General features: G+C 39.5%; 1 protein-coding gene across 1 annotated transcript in view; it reads right to left on the reverse strand.

Moving 5' to 3' along the window:
- rab3c.S (RAB3C, member RAS oncogene family S homeolog) overlaps window positions 1–22,826 on the reverse strand; it is a 54,892-nt gene that overhangs the window by 28,960 nt on the left and 3,106 nt on the right. The window contains exon 2 of the mRNA XM_018240988.2: window positions 18,375–18,602. Within this exon, the coding sequence (XP_018096477.1) occupies window positions 18,375–18,602 (228 nt within the window). The remainder of the gene's footprint in view (window positions 1–18,374; window positions 18,603–22,826) is intronic.

The raw sequence follows: 22,826 nt of genomic DNA on the forward strand, positions 1-22,826 counted from the left end.
TCACAATGAATACAGGTACAAAAAGGTGAGGAAGGCCCTATGCATAGGCATACAGTCTAAAGGGAAGGGAGTAATACACAAGGTGTGGGAGTGGCCAAGATTAAGTGGGTGAGAGATGTGGTATTGTATGTGGTGTTGCGTTTGGTAGTTAAGCAGAGTGAGGGTAGGCTTCTCTAAATAAGTGCGTTTTCAGAGATTTCTTGATAACAGAAAGGTTGGGAGAAAGTCTGACAGACCGTGGGAGAGAGTTCTAGAGGAGGGGGTGCAACCCTTGCAAAGTCTTGAATGCGAGCATGTGATCTGACATTATTGGTATTACAATTCCATTCTTACTTCAACAGGGATAAGGGCACATTTAATAATATGCAGAAATGAAGCATAATTGCTTGAGTATACTGGCATCAGCATGAAATTTAGAGAAGGCAAATCCATGCCCTTTAAATCACTGTAACAGGCCACATTACAGAAATGCTGACCTCTTGTTCAATCACAGCTGGCTGCGGGGCATCACAATCCCAAAGTCCTGATACTAAGCCATCTGAAATCTAATTTGCCCTTCATTCTCTAAACCCCCCCCCCCCTCCTTATAAATTATATTGTAGGCTCACAGGATTATGGGCATGTGATGGTAAAACCTGACTTTCCCCTAGGATACAAAGTAAAAGAATATTTATCGGATGCCTCTCAAATATAATCCTAAAGCCGTGTTCAGTAGTTTACAGACTAGATGTTTCATAACTACAACTGTCAACATCCAGTGACACATGTTGGCATTTTTTTCGCTTTTGGGAATCATTGTATATAGAATTAGTTTAACAACGTGGAGTATAGGAGGTGAGCGTAAGCTCCAGAGAATCATAGCTTGGTCATGGACAAATAAGTTTGTTGACAAAAGCCATTCACTAACTAAACTCAATGGCACTGGGTTCTCTGGCCGCTTAGGAGTAGTCAAGGCCAAGAGTGCTGTGGGTGGGTAGATACCTACGTACTTCAATTACTAAAATGATTTGTTTCAATTTGCTTGCTACAGAGAATCGTTGTCTTTGCAATTTAACTAATGCTTCTAAAGACGTAGCCAAGATGATTTAAGGGCTATTTAATAAAGCCCCTTCTGCCACTAATCAAACGGATCAATGAAATAACTCAAAGGAATGGTGGCTGGTAATTGTTTTCAATAATAAAATATTTTGACTCAGTAGAAAGGTTGAAGGATGGAAGTGTAATTGAGGGAACAAATGTAGTGGAGTCCATTAAAGCTGAAACGTCAGTCAATCTGTTTGTTCCTTCAAAGCAGGTTGAGAAAGGAACAATGGAGAGGGATAAAAAGAGATGGTGCACCTTCCCCCTCATAAATGCATCCCCTGCTAAAGGCACTGGATGTGAAAATTAGTGTTGATACATTACAACTTTACATTTCCCATTTTTTATACAAAATCAAAACCTTAAAGGAGAAGGAAAGCTACCGAAGCAGTTTATTGCCAATAGTGCAAGCTATAAGACTATATTTATTCTGCAGAATGCTTTACCATACCTGAGTAAACAACTCTCGAAGCTCTCGATGTTTGCTTAGGATAGCAGCTGCCATATTAGCTTGGTGTGGCATCACTTCCTGCCTGAGTCTCTCCCTGGTCTCTCACAGCTCTGAGCTCAGATAACAGCAGGGAAGGGGAGGAGGTAGGGGGGAAAAGGGAAGGGGAGAGGGAGAGAAGAGCAAACTGAGCATGCTGCATTCATTGTTCTAATTGCAGCTGGCTTTAAAAAGCTAATCACTGATTGGTTGCTATAGGTAACTGCCCATGGTTAATAAATGAGCCCCACTGTGCATTTGCCTAGTCTGCTCTGATCCACATTTAACACTGATAAAATGTTGTTATTCAGAAAAAAATTTATATATTCACAAAGTCCAACGTGACGGCTACGAAAGAACTTTAGGAAAGAAAATACTCAAAATTAATCCTGGCACTGCAAACGTGTGGGTGAGTTGTTGGTTTTAGTCCAAAAATGCATATTTACCTTATCTACTCATACAAAGATAGCAATAACTATAAGGGGCATATTTATCAAGTGTCGAATTTCGAATTGAAAAAACTTAGTAACTCAAATTCAAAAAAAACAACTGAAATTAAATCAAAGTTTTTTTTGGTCGAATAGGTCAGTTTTCGATCAAATAGGTCCGTATTTGGCCGAATTTGAATTGCACAAATGGAAGAATTCGATCGAATTCGATCCAAGGTTTTTCCCCAAAAAAACCAATTGAATCCAAATAGGTTTTGGAGGTCCCCCATAGGCTAAAACAGCAATTCAGCGAATTTTTAAAGAGACAGTATATGATAAATTTCGACATTCGAATTTTCGTTTTTTTTTTTTTAAAAGTCAAATCAAATTTGGACTATTCTGAAATCAAGGCAAATATCTGGCTGCTAAATTCCTAGCATTGCTGAATCTGAGGCCAAGTGGTGTTTATTTCCACTATAGGGGCTAATATATATTAGCTCTCTGCATCTTTCTTTTTCATTATCCTGGAATAAGGAGGTGAAGAAGAGAAATGTTGCATGGCATCTAGGGAAAGTGTCCCCAGTTTGGTTTAGGAAAGGGTAGGGAGCAACCAAGTCTAACATAAAACAATAGCACAGAGATGTGCAGCAGCAAGAATGTAGTACAGGTATGGGACCTGTTATCCGGAAACCCATAATCCAGAAATCTTCAAATTATGGGAAGGCCCTCTCCCATAGACTGCATTATATTTAAATCACTCACACTTTGTATTTCCTTTTTCTCAGTAATAATAAAACAGTCCTTGTACTTAATCTCATCTATAACATAATTCATCTTTAATGGAGGCAGAGGTGTAACAACAGCGTGCTGCCAGAAAAATATTTGAAGGGAATCCAGCGCGCACATCCGCCTCCACCCCCACCCGCCACAGAGGTGCGAGCACGTCAATTTTTTAAAGAAGAAAGCGGCTTGGGGAGGGAGATTTCAAGTCTATAGCGGAAACAGACCCTACGGTCCAGGCCCCCTCGCGACCGTGGGGTCTGCTTTCTCTATAATTACGCCAGTGAATGGAGGCAGAACAATCCTATTGGGTTTATTTAATATTTAAATTATGTTTAAGCTGACTTAGGGCTGAACTACACGGGGCGCTTACTTGCGCGCAGCATTTTCATCCGACAGTTGGATAGATGTCGTTTGTACCAGCGATTTTACAAGTCAAATTCTCTTCTGCACATCCGTCGCATGTATGTCATCACATGCATGTCTGATGTAAGCACACAGTGTAGTTCAGCCCTTAAGGTATGGAGGTCCAAATTACAGATATATCCCTTATGCAGAAAACCGGTGCAGGTCCATGGATTCTGGAAAACAGGTTCCATACCTGTAAAATATGCGTGAACATGACTGCTAAACAGTTAATACAAAACAATCATAGCATGGGGTGCACTGTTTGGATACAATAGAGCAAGTATGACAAGTGTACAAATACTTCATATTTAAAGGGGTAGCGAAAGTAGTGCCAATTCAATATGGATCCCAGGGGTATCTGTATATTTCATTCTATATAAGGGCTCTTACTGACGAACGGTTGTAGCTGCGCTCCCCTGCGTTCTGTTTTTCTGCGTTCAGCCGCAGGGGAGCGCAGGAATAGACGCATTACATTTTTCCAATGGGGCTGTACTTACACAGGCGCATGTAGGCGCCGAACGCAGGAAAAATGCAGCATGTTGCGTCTCAACCTGTGTTCGGCGCCTACACGCGCCTGTGTGAGTACAGCCCCATTGGAAAAAATGTAATGCATCTATTCCTGCGCTCCCCTGCGGCTGAACGCAGAAAAACGGAACGCAGCTACAACCACTCATCAGTAAGAGCCCTAAGAACGGTGAGCATGGTCTTTAAGCTCAGCACCTTGGTGCAAGACTTTGTTTACATGATAGAATAAATTATACGCAGAGCTGTTCTCATTGCTTAGTCTGACGAGCTGCTTGGAAACTAATGAGGTGCATCTGTGCAGTGTCACTGGGAGACTTGTATATTAAGGGCTCTTACAGACGAGCGTTTGAAGCTGTGCTCCCCTGCATTCCGTTTTTATGCGTTCAGCCGCAGGGGAGCACAGGGGTAGACGCATTCAGTTTTTTTCAATGGGGCTGTACTCACGCAGGCACATGTAGGTCCTGACACAGGAAAAATGCAGCATGTTGCATCTCAACCTACATTCAGCACCTACATGCGCCTGTGTGAGTACAGTCCCATTGAAAAAAACTGAATGCGTCTACTCCTGCGCTCCCCTGTGGCTGAACGCATAAAAATGGAACTCAGGGGAGCGCAGCTTCAAACGCTCATCTGTAAGAGCCCTGAGGCTGAATAATGAGAGGAAAGAAGGAGGCAGCTTGGCAAAGCCTTCTCTCTGTAGCATGGATAAAAGCAGCAACACCATAGGGGGTCATTTAGGAAGTCACCATATCCTCATACCTGCAAAAAAATTCTATTGGCTCAATATATTATAGCCAATGTTTGGGAGGGATTGAATCAAATGGAAATCAGGAGATTTTACACCAAATACTATGGAGCTATGGGTCAGACATTTGTGAGGCCCCACCCTAGACATCACTGCACCAGGTTATTTACAGTTTGTGGTGCCCAGAAGTTAATTCAGCACTCTGCAAGTATAATGGAAAAAGTAGGTCAAGGAGTAAATAGGCTGCAAAACTGTCTTTTCTGTTAATTAACACCTTTGAGTTGATGGAATGAGCCTGCCTGCAGCTCCTTAGCATGGCTTTCCATTGTCAGGTCACAGTGCATAATTGGCACTATTTGGATTAGCACTATAGGGCGACTTCTCCCATTATTCACATTACTGTTGAATCAGCAGCATCATTTTAGCGGACTATTAATATTTCATCTAATCCTTTTGAGTGTTTTTCACCGCAGAACTCTAGTTTGGACCGGTGCGATGGAGAAATGGAGATGACTAACAGATAGGCAAAGAGGCAAAGTCAATAATGGACTAAAGCTCCTGGGCCACTAGAGAACATGACAGGGAGGGTCCACTCTCACAACAACTGGATGTATAAGTGGCTAAACATGAGTCATATAGACCTATGGTGGAAATAAGAAAGGGCAGTGGCGTAACTAGTTGTTACTGGGCCCCATAGCAAATTCAATTTAGGGCCCCAAAATATTTATAAGTTGGCCTATTTTACCAAGATATATTAAAATTGCTCAATAATTAGGGTCTCACTGGGCCCCCTACACTCCTGGGCCCCCTGCAACCGCAGGGTCTGCTTCCTCTATAGTTACGCCCCTGAGAAAGGGGTAAAGCATACCATTAGATGTAATTAAATAATTCAAATTACCATGAATTGCAGATTAATTATAATTATAATTTTGCTAATTAGAATGCATGTAACTGAATAAAAGAGGGGGATGGTGGTCAGTACGAATTTCAAGCGAATTGTGTTCAATTCCTTTACTGTTGCTCTGTGCTGCAACTGCTACATGCGATCCAAAATTAAAGAAGGAAAAGGAACTCCAGCAGAATTACTGCAAATAAACTTTAGTTCTGAGTGGTGGCAAACACAACATGTTTCGTGTACAATACCCTTTATCAAGTGATCACTTGATAAAGGCTGTTGTACCCGGAATGTATTGTATCTATACATCATTCTACAATTCAGCACAATTTGCACAAAAAACATCTGTATGGCAGGGTGATGAGAAAGAAGTCCTTTCTTTGCAAAAGCTAATTTAGACAAGCCACGGTCACAGGGGCGTAACTACCGGGGGAGCAGGGGGTGCAAATGGGCCAGGGCCTGCATCCCCGCAGGGCCCCCCCCGGAAGATTGTGTGCGCTGCAGCAGGCTGGAGTCGGCTGCAGCGGCACAGAAAAATCGCGCACACGAGGGTGGGGGCGGGCCCGTCTGCACGGCTCGCACCAGGGCCCGCCCCCACCAAGTTACGTTACTGCACAGTCATATTGGAACAAAAGACTTTGGACTGATGAGAAAATTCGAGTTATTTGGTGATAACAAAAAGTGCTTTGCATGAAGAAGAAGAACACCGCATTCCATGAAAAACACCTGTTACCTACTGTCAAATTTGGTGGAGGTTCCATCATGCTGTGGGGCTGTGTGACTAGTTCATCGACTGGGGTCAAGGGACGGATGAATTCAAACCAATATCAACAAATTCTTCAGGATAATGTTCAAGTATCAGTCACAAATTTGAAGTTACGCAGGGGTGGATATTCCAACAAGACAATGACCATAAACACACTTGTAAATTTACAAAGACATTTATGCAGAGGGAGAAGTACAATATACTGGAATGGCCGTCACAGTCCCCCAACTTGAATATCATGGAAAATCTATGGGATGATTTGAAGCAGGCTGTCCATGCTCAGCAGTCATCAAATTTAACTGAACTGGAGAGATTTTGAATGGACGAATGGTCAAAAATAGCTCCATCCAGAATCCAGACATTCATCAAAGGCTATAGGAGGCGTCTAGAGGCTGTTACATTTGCAAAAGGAGCTCAACTAAGTATTGATGTAATATCTCTGTTGGGTGCCCACATTTATGCACCTGTCTAATATTGTTATGATGCATATTGCTTATTTTCTGTTAATCCAATAAACTTTATGTCCCTGCTGAAATACTACTGTTTCCATAAGGCATGTTATATATTAAAAGGAAGTTGCTACTTTGAAAGCTCAGCCAATGACAAAACTCCAAACAATTAAGAGGGGTTCCCAACGTTTTTCATATAACTGTATATATATATATATCTATATATATATATATATATATATATATATATATATATATATATATATATATATATATATATATATATATATACACACACAAAGTCATAAGGAGCGCACAACCACATGTCCAAGTATAGCCTGGGTGCCAGTCAAAAAGTATAATAAAATTTGCATCAAGCGACGGCACTCCTAGGAACTTTGTTGTTAAATTTCCTAGGAGTGCCGTCGCTTGATGCAAATTTTATATATATATATATATATATATATATATATATATATATATATATATATATATATATATATATATTTTAAAAAATAAAAAATAGTGGTAAGCACAACTTTCCCTTGTTTGTTATAGTTATATCCATGTTGTAGCTCCCACCTTTCCCAGCTATAGTCAGGTGATCCCACTGGCGTCTAATAAAAGGGCAGCCAAGTTTGGGAGTTTTACTTTGAAAGCAGCAAGTAAGTTGCAGGTAAAACTTAGTCCCTTTGTAAAATGTATAATGAAGCAATAGAATTCTTAATGAATCAGATAAAATTGAGCATAGGACTGGCCAGATATGGGATGACTTTGACGTAGTTGGTCATCTTAAATATATTGCAATATATGGACAAACAATCCCTGTGTTGTTTAAAGGGTAAGGCATTTTTTAGTAGCAGTATGCACAAAATGTCTCTGTCTTAAATATATTGATAATGGGTTGAATGCAGAGGACTCTTGTAGTTGACTATATATATATATATATATATATATATACACACACACAGAGTAATAAGGTGTTACTGATGGAAGGAATGACAGTAAAGCTGAGGTATCTGCACCCAGGAGCCACACAACCTGTTCTTAAGCACTTGATAATGAATTTTCTCACTTTTGAATTTGTTCCTCTTCCCGTGAGGTTTCTGAGGTTAAAAATAGGCATGAGGGCAAAGGAAAATATGCTATACATTACAAACTGGTGAGAGTGGGGGGAATAGTAGATCTGTAATGGGTTACCGGATAACAGATCTTTCCGTAATTTGGATTGTCATACCTTAAGTCTGCTAAAAAATGATTTAAACATTAAATAAACCCAATAGGCTGGTTTTGCTTCCAATAAGGATTAATTATATCTTAGTTGGGATCAAGTACAAGCTACTGTTTTATTATTACAGAGAAAAAGGGAGTGATTTTTAAAAATTATAAAATGTAGCCTATTCTGTAATTCTGAACTTTCTGGATAATGCGTTTCCAGATAGCAGATCCCATACCTGTAGTATCTTTTTGTTAGAATCAGTAATATAGGATTGCTTAATTCAGTCATTTTCATCCATACTGGGTACCCGTGACTTTATATGTGCTCGGGGGATTTTTGACTATTTTTCCTTGTCACAATGAACCAGATCTTAGGGCTCCTCACTATTTAAAGGATGCCTATTATGGTCAGCACATGCTGTTATCTGTTCTCAGTTATTTGACCACAGCCAATGACTGACAATGTACTCTATATTTACAGTATGTACTGTTTTGATGATTCTCACAACTCCTAAGCTTAAAGGGGATCTATTGTGAAAATGAAAATTCAATATAAGCTTCATCTCATTGAAATAAGACACTTTCTAAATATAATTAATTACACATTTTGCTTGGTTTATAAAATAATCAAGTTACACTTGAGTATCTCAATCTATTTTAAATGCTCTCTCTTCATGCAGAGGTCTAGGTCGGATTTTGATTGACAGGTAGGTCTACATTTTCATGTTAACATTAGATCCCCTTTAACCTCATAACAGAAGTCCTTAGTACACTGAGCATGTGCAGTGTCACTGACACTCATTAGATGGCCTAACAGGATCCAAAATGGGGAGCTCCTGCGGACAAAGAGCAAGGCTCAGTTACAGGGATACTGAACCTTTGGGCCGGTACATACAGCATTTCTGCACAAATTCTCTTTTAGGCTTTAATTGTCATTTAGGTATAATCAAATTTAAGTTTAAACTTAAACTAAAGTTTAAAAAGCAGTTCCTTTCTGTCTATATGGAAATTCATTTTGAAGGCAAAACATTTTGGGTGGCGGTGAGTAGTCGCTTCGGGATTCATTCACTTTCTAAATTCTACACTTACAAAGGTTTATTATTTTTCCCTAAATCTGAGATGCTCAATATAAATGAACCAATGATAATTAAATCCGAGCTGCTGTAATGCTAATTAGACACCTTTATTTGCTTGATTAAGCTTTATCATTGCTATTTGTCACCATTTCCATCAGGCAGCAATGAGCCATTATAAATGCAGCCAAAAATCTATTTCTGTCCCCCCTCTGATTCAGACTTTATTACTTCTATCCATAACTGCAGTTATGACCCTGGCAGCAAGTCTCTTCTTCTGTTTATTGGAATCTATTCTTCTGCCTATATGATAGAACACCCCCGGTGTTATGCTGTACAGGTCTCCTAAAAGCAAAAACATTTTCTAGTAAATTCCCAGTAAATTTTTCAGGGAAGTGGATCTTGGGTTCCAGAGCAGTGTTACCCAGGGGTGTTGATAGCAGCCTGCATCCCAGCACATTGGGCAACAAGAAAAGGGACTGGGCACCCCCAGGTAACATCACACAGGTATATTTAAGAAGGATTACTATAAATAAAACAACCGATTAAATTACAATTGCTTTCATTCTGGAAAATATTATACAGGTATGGAATCCGTTATCTGGAAACACGTTATCCAGAAAGCTCTAGATTACCGGCAATGTCCCACAAACTCCATTTTAATCAAATAACTGAAATCTCCGTTTTCTCTGTAATAATAAAACAGTAGCTTGTACTTGATCTCAACTAAGATATAATTAATTCTTATTGGAAGCAGAAAATTCCTATTGGATTTAATTCATTTTTGAATGATTTTTTTTAGCATACTTAAAGTGTGGAGATCCAGATTATGGAAAGAACCCTTATCTGGCAAAATCCTGGTCCCGAGAATTCTAAATAACAGGTCCTATACCTGCATTTACAACTTCTTTACATGTGCAATGTTGTCTTATAGAAATTTTGGTCCTTTAGTTTTATATCAAATTCCATGTCTAACAACAAATAAGTTGTAAAACTGGCATGAGACCTTTTATCCAGAATCTGGGGTTTTCCAGAGAAGAGGTCTTATAATAATTTTGATCTCCGTACTTTAAATGCAATTAAAAAAACATCAATTAAAAAAATTATTTCAATGTTAATTAAATCCATTAGGATTGTTTTGCCTCCAAAAAACATTAATTACTGTATATCTTAGTTAGGATCAAGGTACTGTTTTATTATCATTACAGAGAAAACAGAAAGCAATTTAAAAAATTTGATTTACTTGATTAAAATGTATATTTGGGAAATGGCCTTCTCATGGCCTTCAGAGCTTTCTGGATAATAGGTTTCCAAATTCCCTATTAATAACATTAGGATGAACCATAATTTCTAGGTGGCAACCCTAGTGAGGGGGCCATCCGAAAGTCAGGCAGATCTCGATCCAGCAGGTTAAAAAATCCCGTCGGATCGCAACCATATCTGTGCGTCTATGCGGTCACGAGATCCTGCAGCCATATGGGATCCATTGTGATCAGATCATTGGGCCCTAGGGCCCATGATCGGATCAGCCAGATATCTCCCACTTCAATGTGGGCATATCAGGGAGAGATCCGCTCGTTTGGCGGGGAGTGGTTCTCTACGTCAATGGCCACCTTTAGGGGCACATTTACTATTGGTCGAATGTCGAGGGAAAAATCGTTTGATCGAACGATTAAATCCTTCGAATCGAACGATTTGAAGGACTTTAATTCATCGATCAAACGATTTTCCTTCGACCCCAAATTGGCTAGAAAGCCTATTGGGACCTTCCCCATAGGCTAACATTGATGCTCGGTAGGTTTTAGGTGGCCGAAGTTCTTTTTAAAGAGACAGTACTTCGACTATTGAATGGTCGAATAGTCGAGCGATTTTTAGTTCGAATCGTTCGATTCGAAGTCGAAGTCGTAGTCGAAGGTCGAAGTAGCCAAAAAAATACTTCGAAATTCGAAGTATTTTTTATTCTATTCCTTCACTCGAGCTAAATAAATGTGCCCCTTAGTGTCTCAGAGAATCATCATGTCGTGAATATGAAAATTCATGCTTCTAATGTAATCATTTTAAAAAAGCCAATGCACAAAGAGGCAGAGAACAGTAGGGCTCGGATAAGTGGCAGTTGAACGTGTTTTGACACTTTGCCTATTCTATTACATTACGATGTAGAAGGCTGCTTCTGTTATAGGGACGAATAAAAGAAAACTAAGATGAACTCAATACAGAGTTTCCATAATGGCACACAAGAGGCATATCCACGAGACAGCACTGTCACAATAAACATTTATGAAAATACAAACCTCAGTTAGAGAAATCAGGGCACAGACAGTAGCAGAAGGCTATGCCACTAAATACATGATCCAAACTTGCAGCTCAAGCTACTGTTTCACTACACCGTCCGAAACTGCAACAGTTGAAAACATAGTAAGAATTGGCAACTTTTTACACCACCATTCCAAATATCTCCAGGGGGGACATTTGCTAAAGGGTGAATTGTGGTTTTGTGGTGAAAATGTGCCAAAATGACAATGACATTGTCTATTTACTAAAAGGCGAAGAAGACAATTCGGTATCAGAAAACCTCAGCCCTAGAGAACTTTTGTGCCGTTTTGCCAGACGACCGATTGTTAATCCACAAATATATCAAAGTGTAAACGTTCCAATAAATTACCCTTTTCGCCAAAGTCTACTTTCACCTGGTTCTAACTAACGAATTTTTAAGATGAAGCAACAACCTCAAGTTTACTATGTGAGTGACATCATATCCTGTATTCAAAAAAAGACATAAAAAATGTAAAATAAACCCAGGTTTTTTCATATTTTAATGTGGGATTTTGTTTAAAAGTGGTAACTGTTAAATATATGTGATTTATACTTTTTTAATCATTTGAAGCTCATGCCACATTTTCCAAGACGAATTTTTGCATTTTGATGAATACGCGTAATTGTAGCGAATGATCGTCTGACTTAGTTGCATGAAGTATGGGGAAGCTTTCCGAAGTGAAAATAATTCAGACCTAAGTAAATTTTCCCCCAGGTCTCTTCACCATTCTGCACTTTTCCCTAAGTGCTCCCATTTTGCAGCGAATCAAGGGAGTATACATTACCAATGGCTAATAATTATTTCTTTCCAGAATTACCATCTACTTTATTGGAATTGATATTAGCAGTATGTACTGGAGAACTGGAACAGTATATTGTGAACCCCATACATTATATAAATATATATATATATATGTGTGTGTGTGTAAAATATGAAAGCACTTTGCAATCAACATGATATCGTCTTCCCTAGAAAGTGCCCCAAGGCTATATTGTCTATCCCTGGGATGCCCCAAACCAAAAGCTTTCAATGTTAGAAAACACCCCTTTTGGCTGTTGTTACTCTTTAAAACACACTAGCAGTAAGGAGGGGAGGATCCATGTGTTTTCTCTTGAATTCCTTTCACGAAGAGAACAGATGCGTGGCCAAAGCCTCAGTCGGAGTAGGAACAAAGTCCTAATTAATTAATAATGTTAATATATCTTGGTAGAATACAGTAGGTCAGCTTATAATATTTTGGGGCCTTATACAGAATTTGTAGTGGGGCCATGTAACTATCTATTTGCGTCACTGCCTATTTCTGTGGAAGGGGACGCAGTAAATAAGGATTGGCCAAATCATGATTATATCTTATATTTTATTCACACTAGAAGCACAAGGTAGTGGGGGTATGTAGCAAGCAGCTTTGTCTTAACCAAAGGGTGAAAATGGTTTTGTGTCCAGTGTTGAGAGATCTTCTAGGACTCAAGTGTGCAGAGAGATGTTCCACTGGAACTCCACTAAGGACGTGTCCTGTACAACTGTTGTTGAAATCGCAAGTGATGAGCTGCCATGTACTATATGTGGCTGTGATTGCTTCATGGCTGTTGAATTTATCCTGGCACTATGTGGTTAAGGACCCATAGTGTCATTGGTGTGATTCGGCACCACATCTAAGACACACCATTCGTCTGAGTGAAGGCTCACCCTTGAGTTTGAGGGTTAAACATGTTATGCTTTGGTGTGCCAGAATGGCCTACTTATACTTAGTAAGGACTCTCTTGCTCTACAGCAGCAAACATTGGATAATACCACTGGCATCCCAACACTGTTCCTGCCTCTAATATGCATACAATTTAATGTATAACATCAAATAGATGCCTCCCTGCAAACAAAGTCATTGATCACAGCTTCTACCTAAACATGACTGTTTCTAACACATTGTCTCATTATCAATAGTCTGAAAAAATGCCTTTTGTGAAAGACATGACTGTAAACCTTTAAAGTGTGGCTTTGTGCCATTAATATGACAAAGATTTCCCATTCATTGGGTACAAAGCTATAGCAGTATCATTATATGTAGACTGTGGTATAGCCTATTTCTCTAAGATAGTTCTACTTGATATTAACAATGCAATATGAAATATTTAGAAACCGGTGAGCAGCGCTATACCAGGTAATAAATGTCTCATCTCCTTCAAGACTGAACACATTTTGCTTTATGAAGTGAAATAGGCTAAGAAGCTTACATGCTCACAATCCACCAACATGAAAAGCCAACTGTCACATGACGCCTGGGTTCCATGATTAGTTTATGTGGATTTACCAGAAAGATCTACAGAGATTGCAGATTACCCTCTATAGACTAATGCAGATAAAACCGACGTTAGCTGTCCCTGAGACATTCATTCCCTGGGTGCACAAAACAAATGCAGATCTAAGGTTCAGATATAGGGCAATGTGTCCTAGCCTGGGCTCACCCTCAATACTTAAAGAGATACTGACCAGAAATAATAGGGGTGATTCACCTTTGAGTTAACTTTTAGTATGTTATAGAATGGACAATGCTAGTCAATTTATTTATTTAAATATTGACTATATAGGCTGCCCCCTTAATGCTGCTCCCCTAGGCAGAGGTCATCGGCTGCCTATATATAGGGAAAGTTGTGCTCACCACTAATTTTTAAAACCATTAGGCAGGGTTGCAAGTAGGCTTTGCCCACAAAATACATATAGACACATACAAGAGTCTTCTGCACTCAACCCATTATCAATATATTTAAGACAGAGACATTTTGTGCATACTGCTACTGAAAAATGCCTTACCCTTTAAACAAAACAGGTTGTTTGTCCAAATATTGCAATATATTTAAGATGGCCAACTACGTCAAAGTCATCCCATATCTGGCCAGTCCTACTCTCAATTTTCATCTGATTCATTAAGAATTCTATTGCTATATATATATATATATATATATATATATATATATATATATATATATATATATATATATATATACAGTAAATACAGTCTTGTTCCCAACCCCCACCATAAATGAGCCCTCATGGCTTGCTGATTTCCTGAAGGTACATGCTTCAATTTGATATTGCTATAGGTAAACATGGATATGAAGTAATACTTTATAGAGGTAGTTAGTTCTGTGAAAGCATATAAATAATTTCCTGCAGCATATTTTTATATGAGCCATATGGCAATAATTTCCTGTTCTATCCACCTGTGACTTTTCTGAAGTTTGACTCTGCTACTGCTACTACTACTGCTAATTTCATTCACAGAGATGGGATTTATAATCAGGAATACTTTGGACCAGGGGATTTCCAGATAAGGGGGCTTTCCCTATTGTAGAGCACCATCTCTAAAGGCTACTGGGACACATAAAAAAAATGATGGGATAGTTTTGCAATCTGCTTGGATTCCCACAGGCTAACATCATGAAAAAACATAGGGGTCAGTGCAATTGTAGTGCAGTACAATTTGGAGCACATTCGTCATGTTTTTCCCCACAATCCAGTGTTTTTCCCAGAATTGCAGCATCACTGCGGTCACAAGAGAGTATTGTGCTTAATGCAATTGCACTGCACCTGATGCAACGTCAGATTTGTTAAAAATGAATGCAACTGCTTGTGTACTTTGTGCCAAACTAGACGCAAGTGCGATGAAATCCACCTGGCGTCATTTCCAGTGTTCGGCATGCAGGTGACGTTGGCACCCTATTCTCTAAACTCAAGTGTACTGCACCTATTGACGTTGGCCGCAAAGGGAACCCTGGAGCTAATGCCTGGTCAGGAGGTGGTGGTAGATTCAGGGTTCCCCTGCATTAATGGGCACAGCTCAATTCAGAATCAAAGGCAGGAAGAACAAACTGGTGCAGGGCGCAACTATACAGAAGTGCAAAGTGTACATTTTGATGCATGGCAACTACGATTGGAGTCATAAATGACCCCTACTATCTTATCATTACAGAAAAAGGCAAAAATGACTGCTGTATTTTGGAGCTTTTTAAATAAAGCGTTCCTTCCTTTTGATTTTGATGGATATGTGTCACATGCAATTAACTCCACAAACAGCCGCCAGAACTGCATGAGTGAGACTAATGGCAGCAGAAAGAGGCACATGCTTTCTATATAAACGCTGCAGACTGGGATGTTATTGCCAGCTTGTTTATTATAGTGTTGCAATAGAAAAAAGAAACTGCTAGTCGCTGTTCAAATGGGAAAATTATAGCGCAGCACAGAGGAACGTAAGAATGGAAAGCTGTTGCGAATTTGCGATGAACATAATGGTTTTCCCCAACAAAAAAGATTAAATGTTAATTTACAGGCAGAAATAAGCACGATGTTGCAGATATAAAGAATCCATGCAGGGCTCGCTCTCTGCAAAACAAATCTTTATGTGTCCTGGAGAGATTATTTTTATTTATCATAGAAAAAAAAGAAATAATCCACTCAAAAGAGATACACTGGTTGTTTATAAAGGTGTAAATCATCAACAGCACTTCTGCCTGTGTTTTCTACCAGTATTGATCTGCCAGAAAACATAATGGGACTGATTCGGGTGACAAAGAATTCTGGGCATAAAAAATAATGTAAACTGCTGTGTAATAGGAAACAACTTTTTTATGTTTTTACTACATGTGAGATTTTACCCAGTGTACTATTATTTCAACTGATTGTACTGTGTAACTTTGGGCCTTTTTTAACAGATGGAAGGTGGGTCGTACTCTAACCATGGATCTACATGCCTGCAGTCAGCCCGTCCCATCTCCTGTCATTGTTCATTTATATACTGACGTTTTCCCCGCCACTTCTGTTCATGTCAGTGAGGGGTGGGTGCAGGCATATATTTAATAATAGCTTGGGAGGGGGCTTGTCAGCCTGCATATCACTTAAATACAGCATTTGCTGTTCATTTCAGTCAACTGGATACAGAAAATTAAGTTAGCAAAAAAAGGAGTCTTGTTAGCTTGCTCAGAATATGACATTAGTGAGCAGAGAAGAGTCACCTCCAGGACCGCCATCAGAAATCGCAGGGCGCCAAACGACAAAATTTCCTGGGCCCCCTGGGCTGCGCCCACCGCAAGCCCCACCTACAGGTCCGCCCTCCCCACCACACAGTAAAAAAACAAAAAAAATATTGGTGGCTAGGGTTCCCACATGTTAATAAAAAATAAAAAGATATTGGTGGTCAGGGCCCCCCATAAAAAAACATTTGTGGCCAGGCCCCCCCATTAAAAAATATTGGTGGCTAGGACCCCATATGAGAAAAAAATTGGTGGCCAAAATTGGTGGCCAGGGGCCCCCCCCCATATTATAAGAAAATTGGTGGCCAGGGCCCCTTAAACGTCCATGTCTTCCCCGAAGTCAGCAGCTCTCAGAAAGATGGGGGCTCCAGCTGATCAAGTAAGTGTGGCATGGCCGGGCCACCCTTATCCTCGGGGCCCCCTACAACTCTCCCCCCTGTCCCCCCCTGATGGCTGCCCTGGTCATCTCACTCTGATCACTTCTAAGCAGAGTGAATATTGCTGAAGAATAAAGCAGCAATTCCTGTGTCCTGAGACCTGAGATCTTGAGAGCTTGTACTGGAAAGCTAAGTATAATGTATTTGTTGCTATGTAAAACTGACAATACATACAGTAGATTTTTGCATTTATATTGACAAAATAAGACAGTTTATTTCTGGCACTTTAGTTGTCCTTTTACAGTAACCACAACTAGGGTACATCAACCATGACCAGACCTCCATTATACTGTGTAAGTAAAGTAATATTAGGCACAGTAACAAGGTCCCTCAACTCTGGGGTTTAAGAAAGAAAATTCCCTGTGCCTCTCATTTCTAAGCTGAAGCATCAAAAAGTCCTTTCCTCTAATACAATTACACTGCTGGAAACACTTTCCTAATGGATGGAATCAACCATTATTATGCTTCTTTCTTTATCAGAGATGAGCAACCTTTGGCCCTCTAGATGCATTTGAGATCCCCTACTAGTCTTTGGCTGTTAGTGAGATGCTGAGAGATGTAGTGTAAGAACACGTGGAGCTGTTTTCATTGTCCTTTATGTACCTTAATTCTGTTCTTCTGTGCCCTAGCTGTGCAACCTGCATTGTGACCAAGGTCTTCCTTTTATGCTATAAATAACATTAATGTCAAGCTATTTGTTCCAAATTTGGTGCACTGCATTTATAGAACTAAAGCACAACCTTGTTCCCAGCATCTTGAATACTGCTAAATCTATGAACTGCCCATCTGCACACGGGGGCCTATACTGCTTAGGGTTCAGTTACACTGCTAACCAGCAATACTCAGCTAATGTTCACATAACATGACACTTCCTTGGCATGAAACAGTTTTACATTAAACTATCAATGAGCTACTGACAACTTGTCCCTTTCCAGCCCCAACAGTTGGAAATGTGGTGAAAATTGTATTTCAACAACAAATAGTATAATGTGAGAAATAATGGGTACGTCTCTCTTGTACATAAAGAAATTAGGGCTCATTTAGTCATGCAAGTGCAGTGTGCTAATTGCAATTTTCAGACACATTTTTTTGCCCAGTATGCAATGAACTTTCCCATAATTCCAGTGTGAGCTGTGAGGAGGAGTTGTTCTTGGGGCAATTGCACTCAGATTACATAATTGCATTGCATAATTAGCATCAAAATGATCTATATTCCTAATTGCTAAGGCTTTGATGGTGGCTGCAGTGGGGACAACAGACTGGCAGGGCGCATTGGTAGAAAAACACCGAAGTGCAAACAGCATTTTTTGGATGCAAGTACCTTAAAAGAAAGGTGTCAGCTTGCACAATGACTGCAGCCTTTAATAGAGTAACTGCAACTGCACATAAATGAGCCCTATCCCAAATTAAGTTTACATTAAGATCCACTTGTTTGATGTGGTGTGCTAAATCAGGGGGTTCCTTGAGACATCAGATCAGCAGATGACCACAGGATAAAGAGTTTTGACCTAGTTCAACAATATTTGAATCAGATCAGGTGATGATTTTGGTCTCATACACAGGCAAGGGGTGTCATATTTGGCAATGTCTGTTCATGTATGGGCACCTTAATTCTACAAGAGACTTTGTGTTGTGTTCTCAATGGAATAACAATGACAACTTTTGGACCTTGGAGAATTTTACATGTTTAGTCTTAGCACGATTCTTAAGCATACAAATCTATATATCTTGTAAGGGAGAAATCTTACCCAGATTTGGAGTTTGATTCTTTTCTCATTTTTGAAGACAGTTTTGACCTTGAAATCAATGCCAACGGTGCTCACAAAGGCAGAAGTGAAGGAATCGTCAGCATAACGAAACAAGAAGGATGTTTTCCCGACGCTGCTGTTGCCAATAATGAGCAGCTTGAACATGTAATCAAAGTTCTGATCAGACGTGTCTTTTTGTCCATATCGGGTATCTTGTACAGCCGCCATCTACAAGAAGCAGAAAGGAAGATCTGATGGGATCTGTAACATGAGCATGGGTTGCTTAGCAAGTGCAATCTAAGTAGCAATATTCTATGCTCAGTGAATATTGCGACGGATAATAACCTAGAGCCAAAACATATGTATATAATAGTTAATAAACAGAAGTCCTGGGGCTGGTGGGGTTATAAAAACGTCTTGGAGAACCCAGCCAAATTGTCCTATGTCATGCTGTCATGCTGCCATGGATTAGAAGGGGACCCAGCATGAAGACAATTGTTTTTTCCACCCATTCTAGACACTCCAAGAAACATATTCAAGTGACTGTCACCATAATGTTGGGATGCCCGGGTACCCTGATATCTTCACTTTTGAAAGGAGATCCCCAACTTTTTTAAAGTCTGGCCAGCTCTGGTTTATGTATATCTATAGGTCTTTTTGGTATGAGATGTCTGAAAGAGACAAATGTTAGACCCCAATGAAGACTGACAACATCTGCTTTGTATTAATCTTATCCAACAAACTGAAATTATGTTTCTCCTGCTGCCTCTTCCTACCTCTGGCCCCCACCTGTTATGTAAGCCCTTCCCTTGTAAAAAAAAATACCAATGCCCAGTCTATGGAATAATTCTGCTCGTGCCTGCACAATCTAGTTACTATAATAATTCAGGTGGTTTGAGTGAATGCCCCAAGTCAGTCTATAAATTAATATTATAGTTCTACCTACAGGAGTATAGTTGTGCACAGCTGTAAGTATCACTTAATACATGAAATGCCAGGCACTAAAATCAAAGAACAGCATTTACCCCTGACCACTTAACAACCTTCTACAAACATTTAACCATCTGTCAGTCCATATGCTCAGATTAATAACTGTCAATCACACGGAACTAGTGATGAGAGAATCTGTCCCGTTTTGCTTCGCCGAAAAATTTGCTAAACGCCAAAAAAATGTTGAAGAATTCACAAAACGAATTGACGTCAATGGGCCTCAAAATAATTTTGACGCACAGCTTTTTTGTCCAAATGCATTAAAGTCAATGGGCATCAAAATAATTTTTATGGGCATGACAATCTTTACACGCATGACAATTTTTCAGTGCTCAACTTTTTTTGTTGCAGCAAATTTTTCCGCTGCGAATTCTTGCAGCAGTTTCATGAAAAAATTTGCAGGTGGCGAAGTGTGGAAATTCGCCGCAAATCCATGCCTGGCGAATAAATTCCCCAATCACTACACAGGAGGTGGGTCTGATATTAAAGGGGACCCGTCACCCAAAAAATATTCAAAATCCTATTTTATCACAGTAGTTAAGCAAAATGAACTTTAATTACACTATGTAAATTATTTGAACCTTGTTTCCTTCAGTCTGGGAATTCATAATTATAACAAGCAGGCAGGAGCCATTTTGTGGACACTGTTATTAAGACAAGCCTTGTATCATCTCAGAATCTTGTTTTTGCACCAGAATGGGGGACCTGATGTCCATCCCCATGCCCTGGTTACACAATTAAATGTTGAAGAGAACTGGGGAAATGTGGGGAGAGCATACCTCCCAACATTTTGGAAGTAAAAAGAGGGACAAAAAATTTTTTCCCGCATGTAGCACAGCAATTTTTGACCACACCCCTTTCTGTGGCCACACCCCCTAATTACCATGTTTGTTTTACAAAATTTGGCAGGTTATGAAAGTTTGAAAATATTTCTCCTTATCTAAACTGTCTTTTTGTGTCTCAAAATTGTTACAAAGTATCTTATTTGCACCTGTTAGCTGTTCTGGGCTCTCTGCTAAAAGCCAATTAAGTGAGAAACTTTGTTTCTTTTTCTGGCTGTTCAGTGCAGAGAAAAGAGGGACTTTCCAGTACAAATGAGGGACTGCGGGTTGAGCTGTCAAAAGAGGGACTGTCCCTCTGAAAAAGGGACAGTTGGGAGGTATGGGAGAGCAGTGACATCTAGGAAGTGCTGAATGGAAAGTGAAAGTAATTGTCTGCCCCACCTCTATGTCTAAGGCATAGAGGAGGGGCAGGCAATTTTTAATTGACAGCTGAGATTTTTAAATGAACTTACAACAGCTATGAATGCTTTAATAAAAAATAGAAATTGGATTTCATGTTTAATTTGATAAGGACTTTTATTATACAGATTTTTGTGTCTGGGTGACATGTCCACTTTAATCATACTTTGAACAGAAAGCCAATCAGAAGGCTACATCCAATATGTTGAGTCTCAGCTTCCCTGCTGCATATTTACTTAAGTGTGACTTTTTTTCCTCATTTAACTGGACCAAAGTTCGCCTCAATTCGCCAAGTGTATTTTTACAACACATCTCATATTTACTGAAGGCGGCTGTGGAATATAATGCTATGGACAAACTGAAAACAATGAAACGGCAGTAAGTAAGCATGCAAGCCATTCATATCCGCCCCATGTTCTCATTGGGTTGTCCCTGTCACTGATACAAACCCAGCACGAGCACAATGTACCTTAGGTACAATCTAGAGTGGGTGTATCGGCAGGAACAGCAGAAAGTAACACCTGCCACCCAGGCACAGGGATTAAGTGGGGGATGTGAGGCTGAGAGAAACAGGTTATTCTGTACAATAAAATACCTTCTAATGGACAGGGAAGGGTTTTAGGTAGGACAGAAAGGGCATTTGCTGAACTGTAATTCTTACTACATACATAGAACATATTACAGGAAACTATTTCTACTATGTAGTATGGGGGGGTATTTATTAGTACATAGGAGAGAAGATGTATAGGGCAAGATACAGGTAAGATAACTGAATGCTTAGTCCGTAGGAAACAGATCCCTGCTGAAGGCTTTAGGTTTCATTATTTTTAATTTAACAGATGGGAAAGTGCAAAGATTACGATGATGCTGCAGAGGACATCTCTTCTCTGAATACTGCTTTCATAAGTACTGTATAAAGGTGGCCACACACTGATTGATCGCTCGTTTGGCGATGTCACCAAACGAGCGGATCTCTCCCCGATATGCCCACCTTGAGTTGGGCAATATCGGGCTGATCCGAACGTGGGCCCTAGGGACCAACGATCTGATCCTAACGGTGGCTTTACGGGCGGTCGGATCGCGGGACCGTATCAACGCACAGATGCGGCCGTGATCCGACGGAATTTTTAGTCCCATCTGATCAAGATCTGGCCGACTTTCGGGGAAGCCCGTCGGGGGGCCCCATACACGGGCCAATAAGCTGCTGACTCAGTCTGTCTGCAGCTTTTATCGGCCCGTGTATGGCCACCTTTAGAGGGAGCTTCCTTAACCAAGCCAAAGGACACAATCCATTCAAGAAAATATGCAAAAAAGAAAAGCTCTGTTTACATACAGTCCTGTATGTCGGTAGGGCAGCTTCCACGCCTATATAGATATACATTAACATGTAGCTAATGTACTCTATCTCATTTACAGTGAAAATGGGTTATACGCAGGCCTTGCCAGAATTGTAAGACCCTCACATGAAGCCTCTCAGTTTAAGCTGCTATACACAATATGACAGCACCCACAGGAGGCATAAAGTGAAAATGACATATATAAATATATTGAAAAAAATAAATAAAAATAATAAATAAATAAATAAATAAATATATATATATATATATATATATATATATATATATATATATATATATATATATATATATAAATATATATATATGATCCATTATCCGGAAACCCATTATCCAGAAAGTTCCAAATTACAGAAATACCATCACTTACAGACAACACTATAATAAAATAAACTAAATTTGTAAAAATGATGCCCTTTTTCTCTATAATATTAAAACAGACCCTTATACTTGATCTCAACTAAGATATAATAAATACTTATTGGAACACAACCAGCCTATTTGGTTTATTTACTGTTTACATGATTTTCTATTAGACGTTAGGTATGTGTGTCTATAGATTTTTATATACAGTTACAAACCCACATGCATTACTATTCATGTATACACAGTATTTCTGTTTTAAGACATCACAAATCTATTGTCACCTTATCAGCCACTGAGAATACCTGCCACGCTGATTACAACTCATGTATTACTGGCAGACTGACCCACAATAAAGCTGTGATGCCAGTAAAGATGCATTCTTAATAACACATTTTTTTATATACATAATACATCTTATTGCAATCACAGACAATAACAAACACTATAGCAGTTGAGGTTGAATAATTACACATCAACCAATATCGGACATAGGAAAATAT

This window comes from Xenopus laevis, chromosome 1S (genome assembly GCF_017654675.1).
Source record: "Xenopus laevis strain J_2021 chromosome 1S, Xenopus_laevis_v10.1, whole genome shotgun sequence".
NCBI lineage: Eukaryota > Metazoa > Chordata > Amphibia > Anura > Pipidae > Xenopus > Xenopus laevis.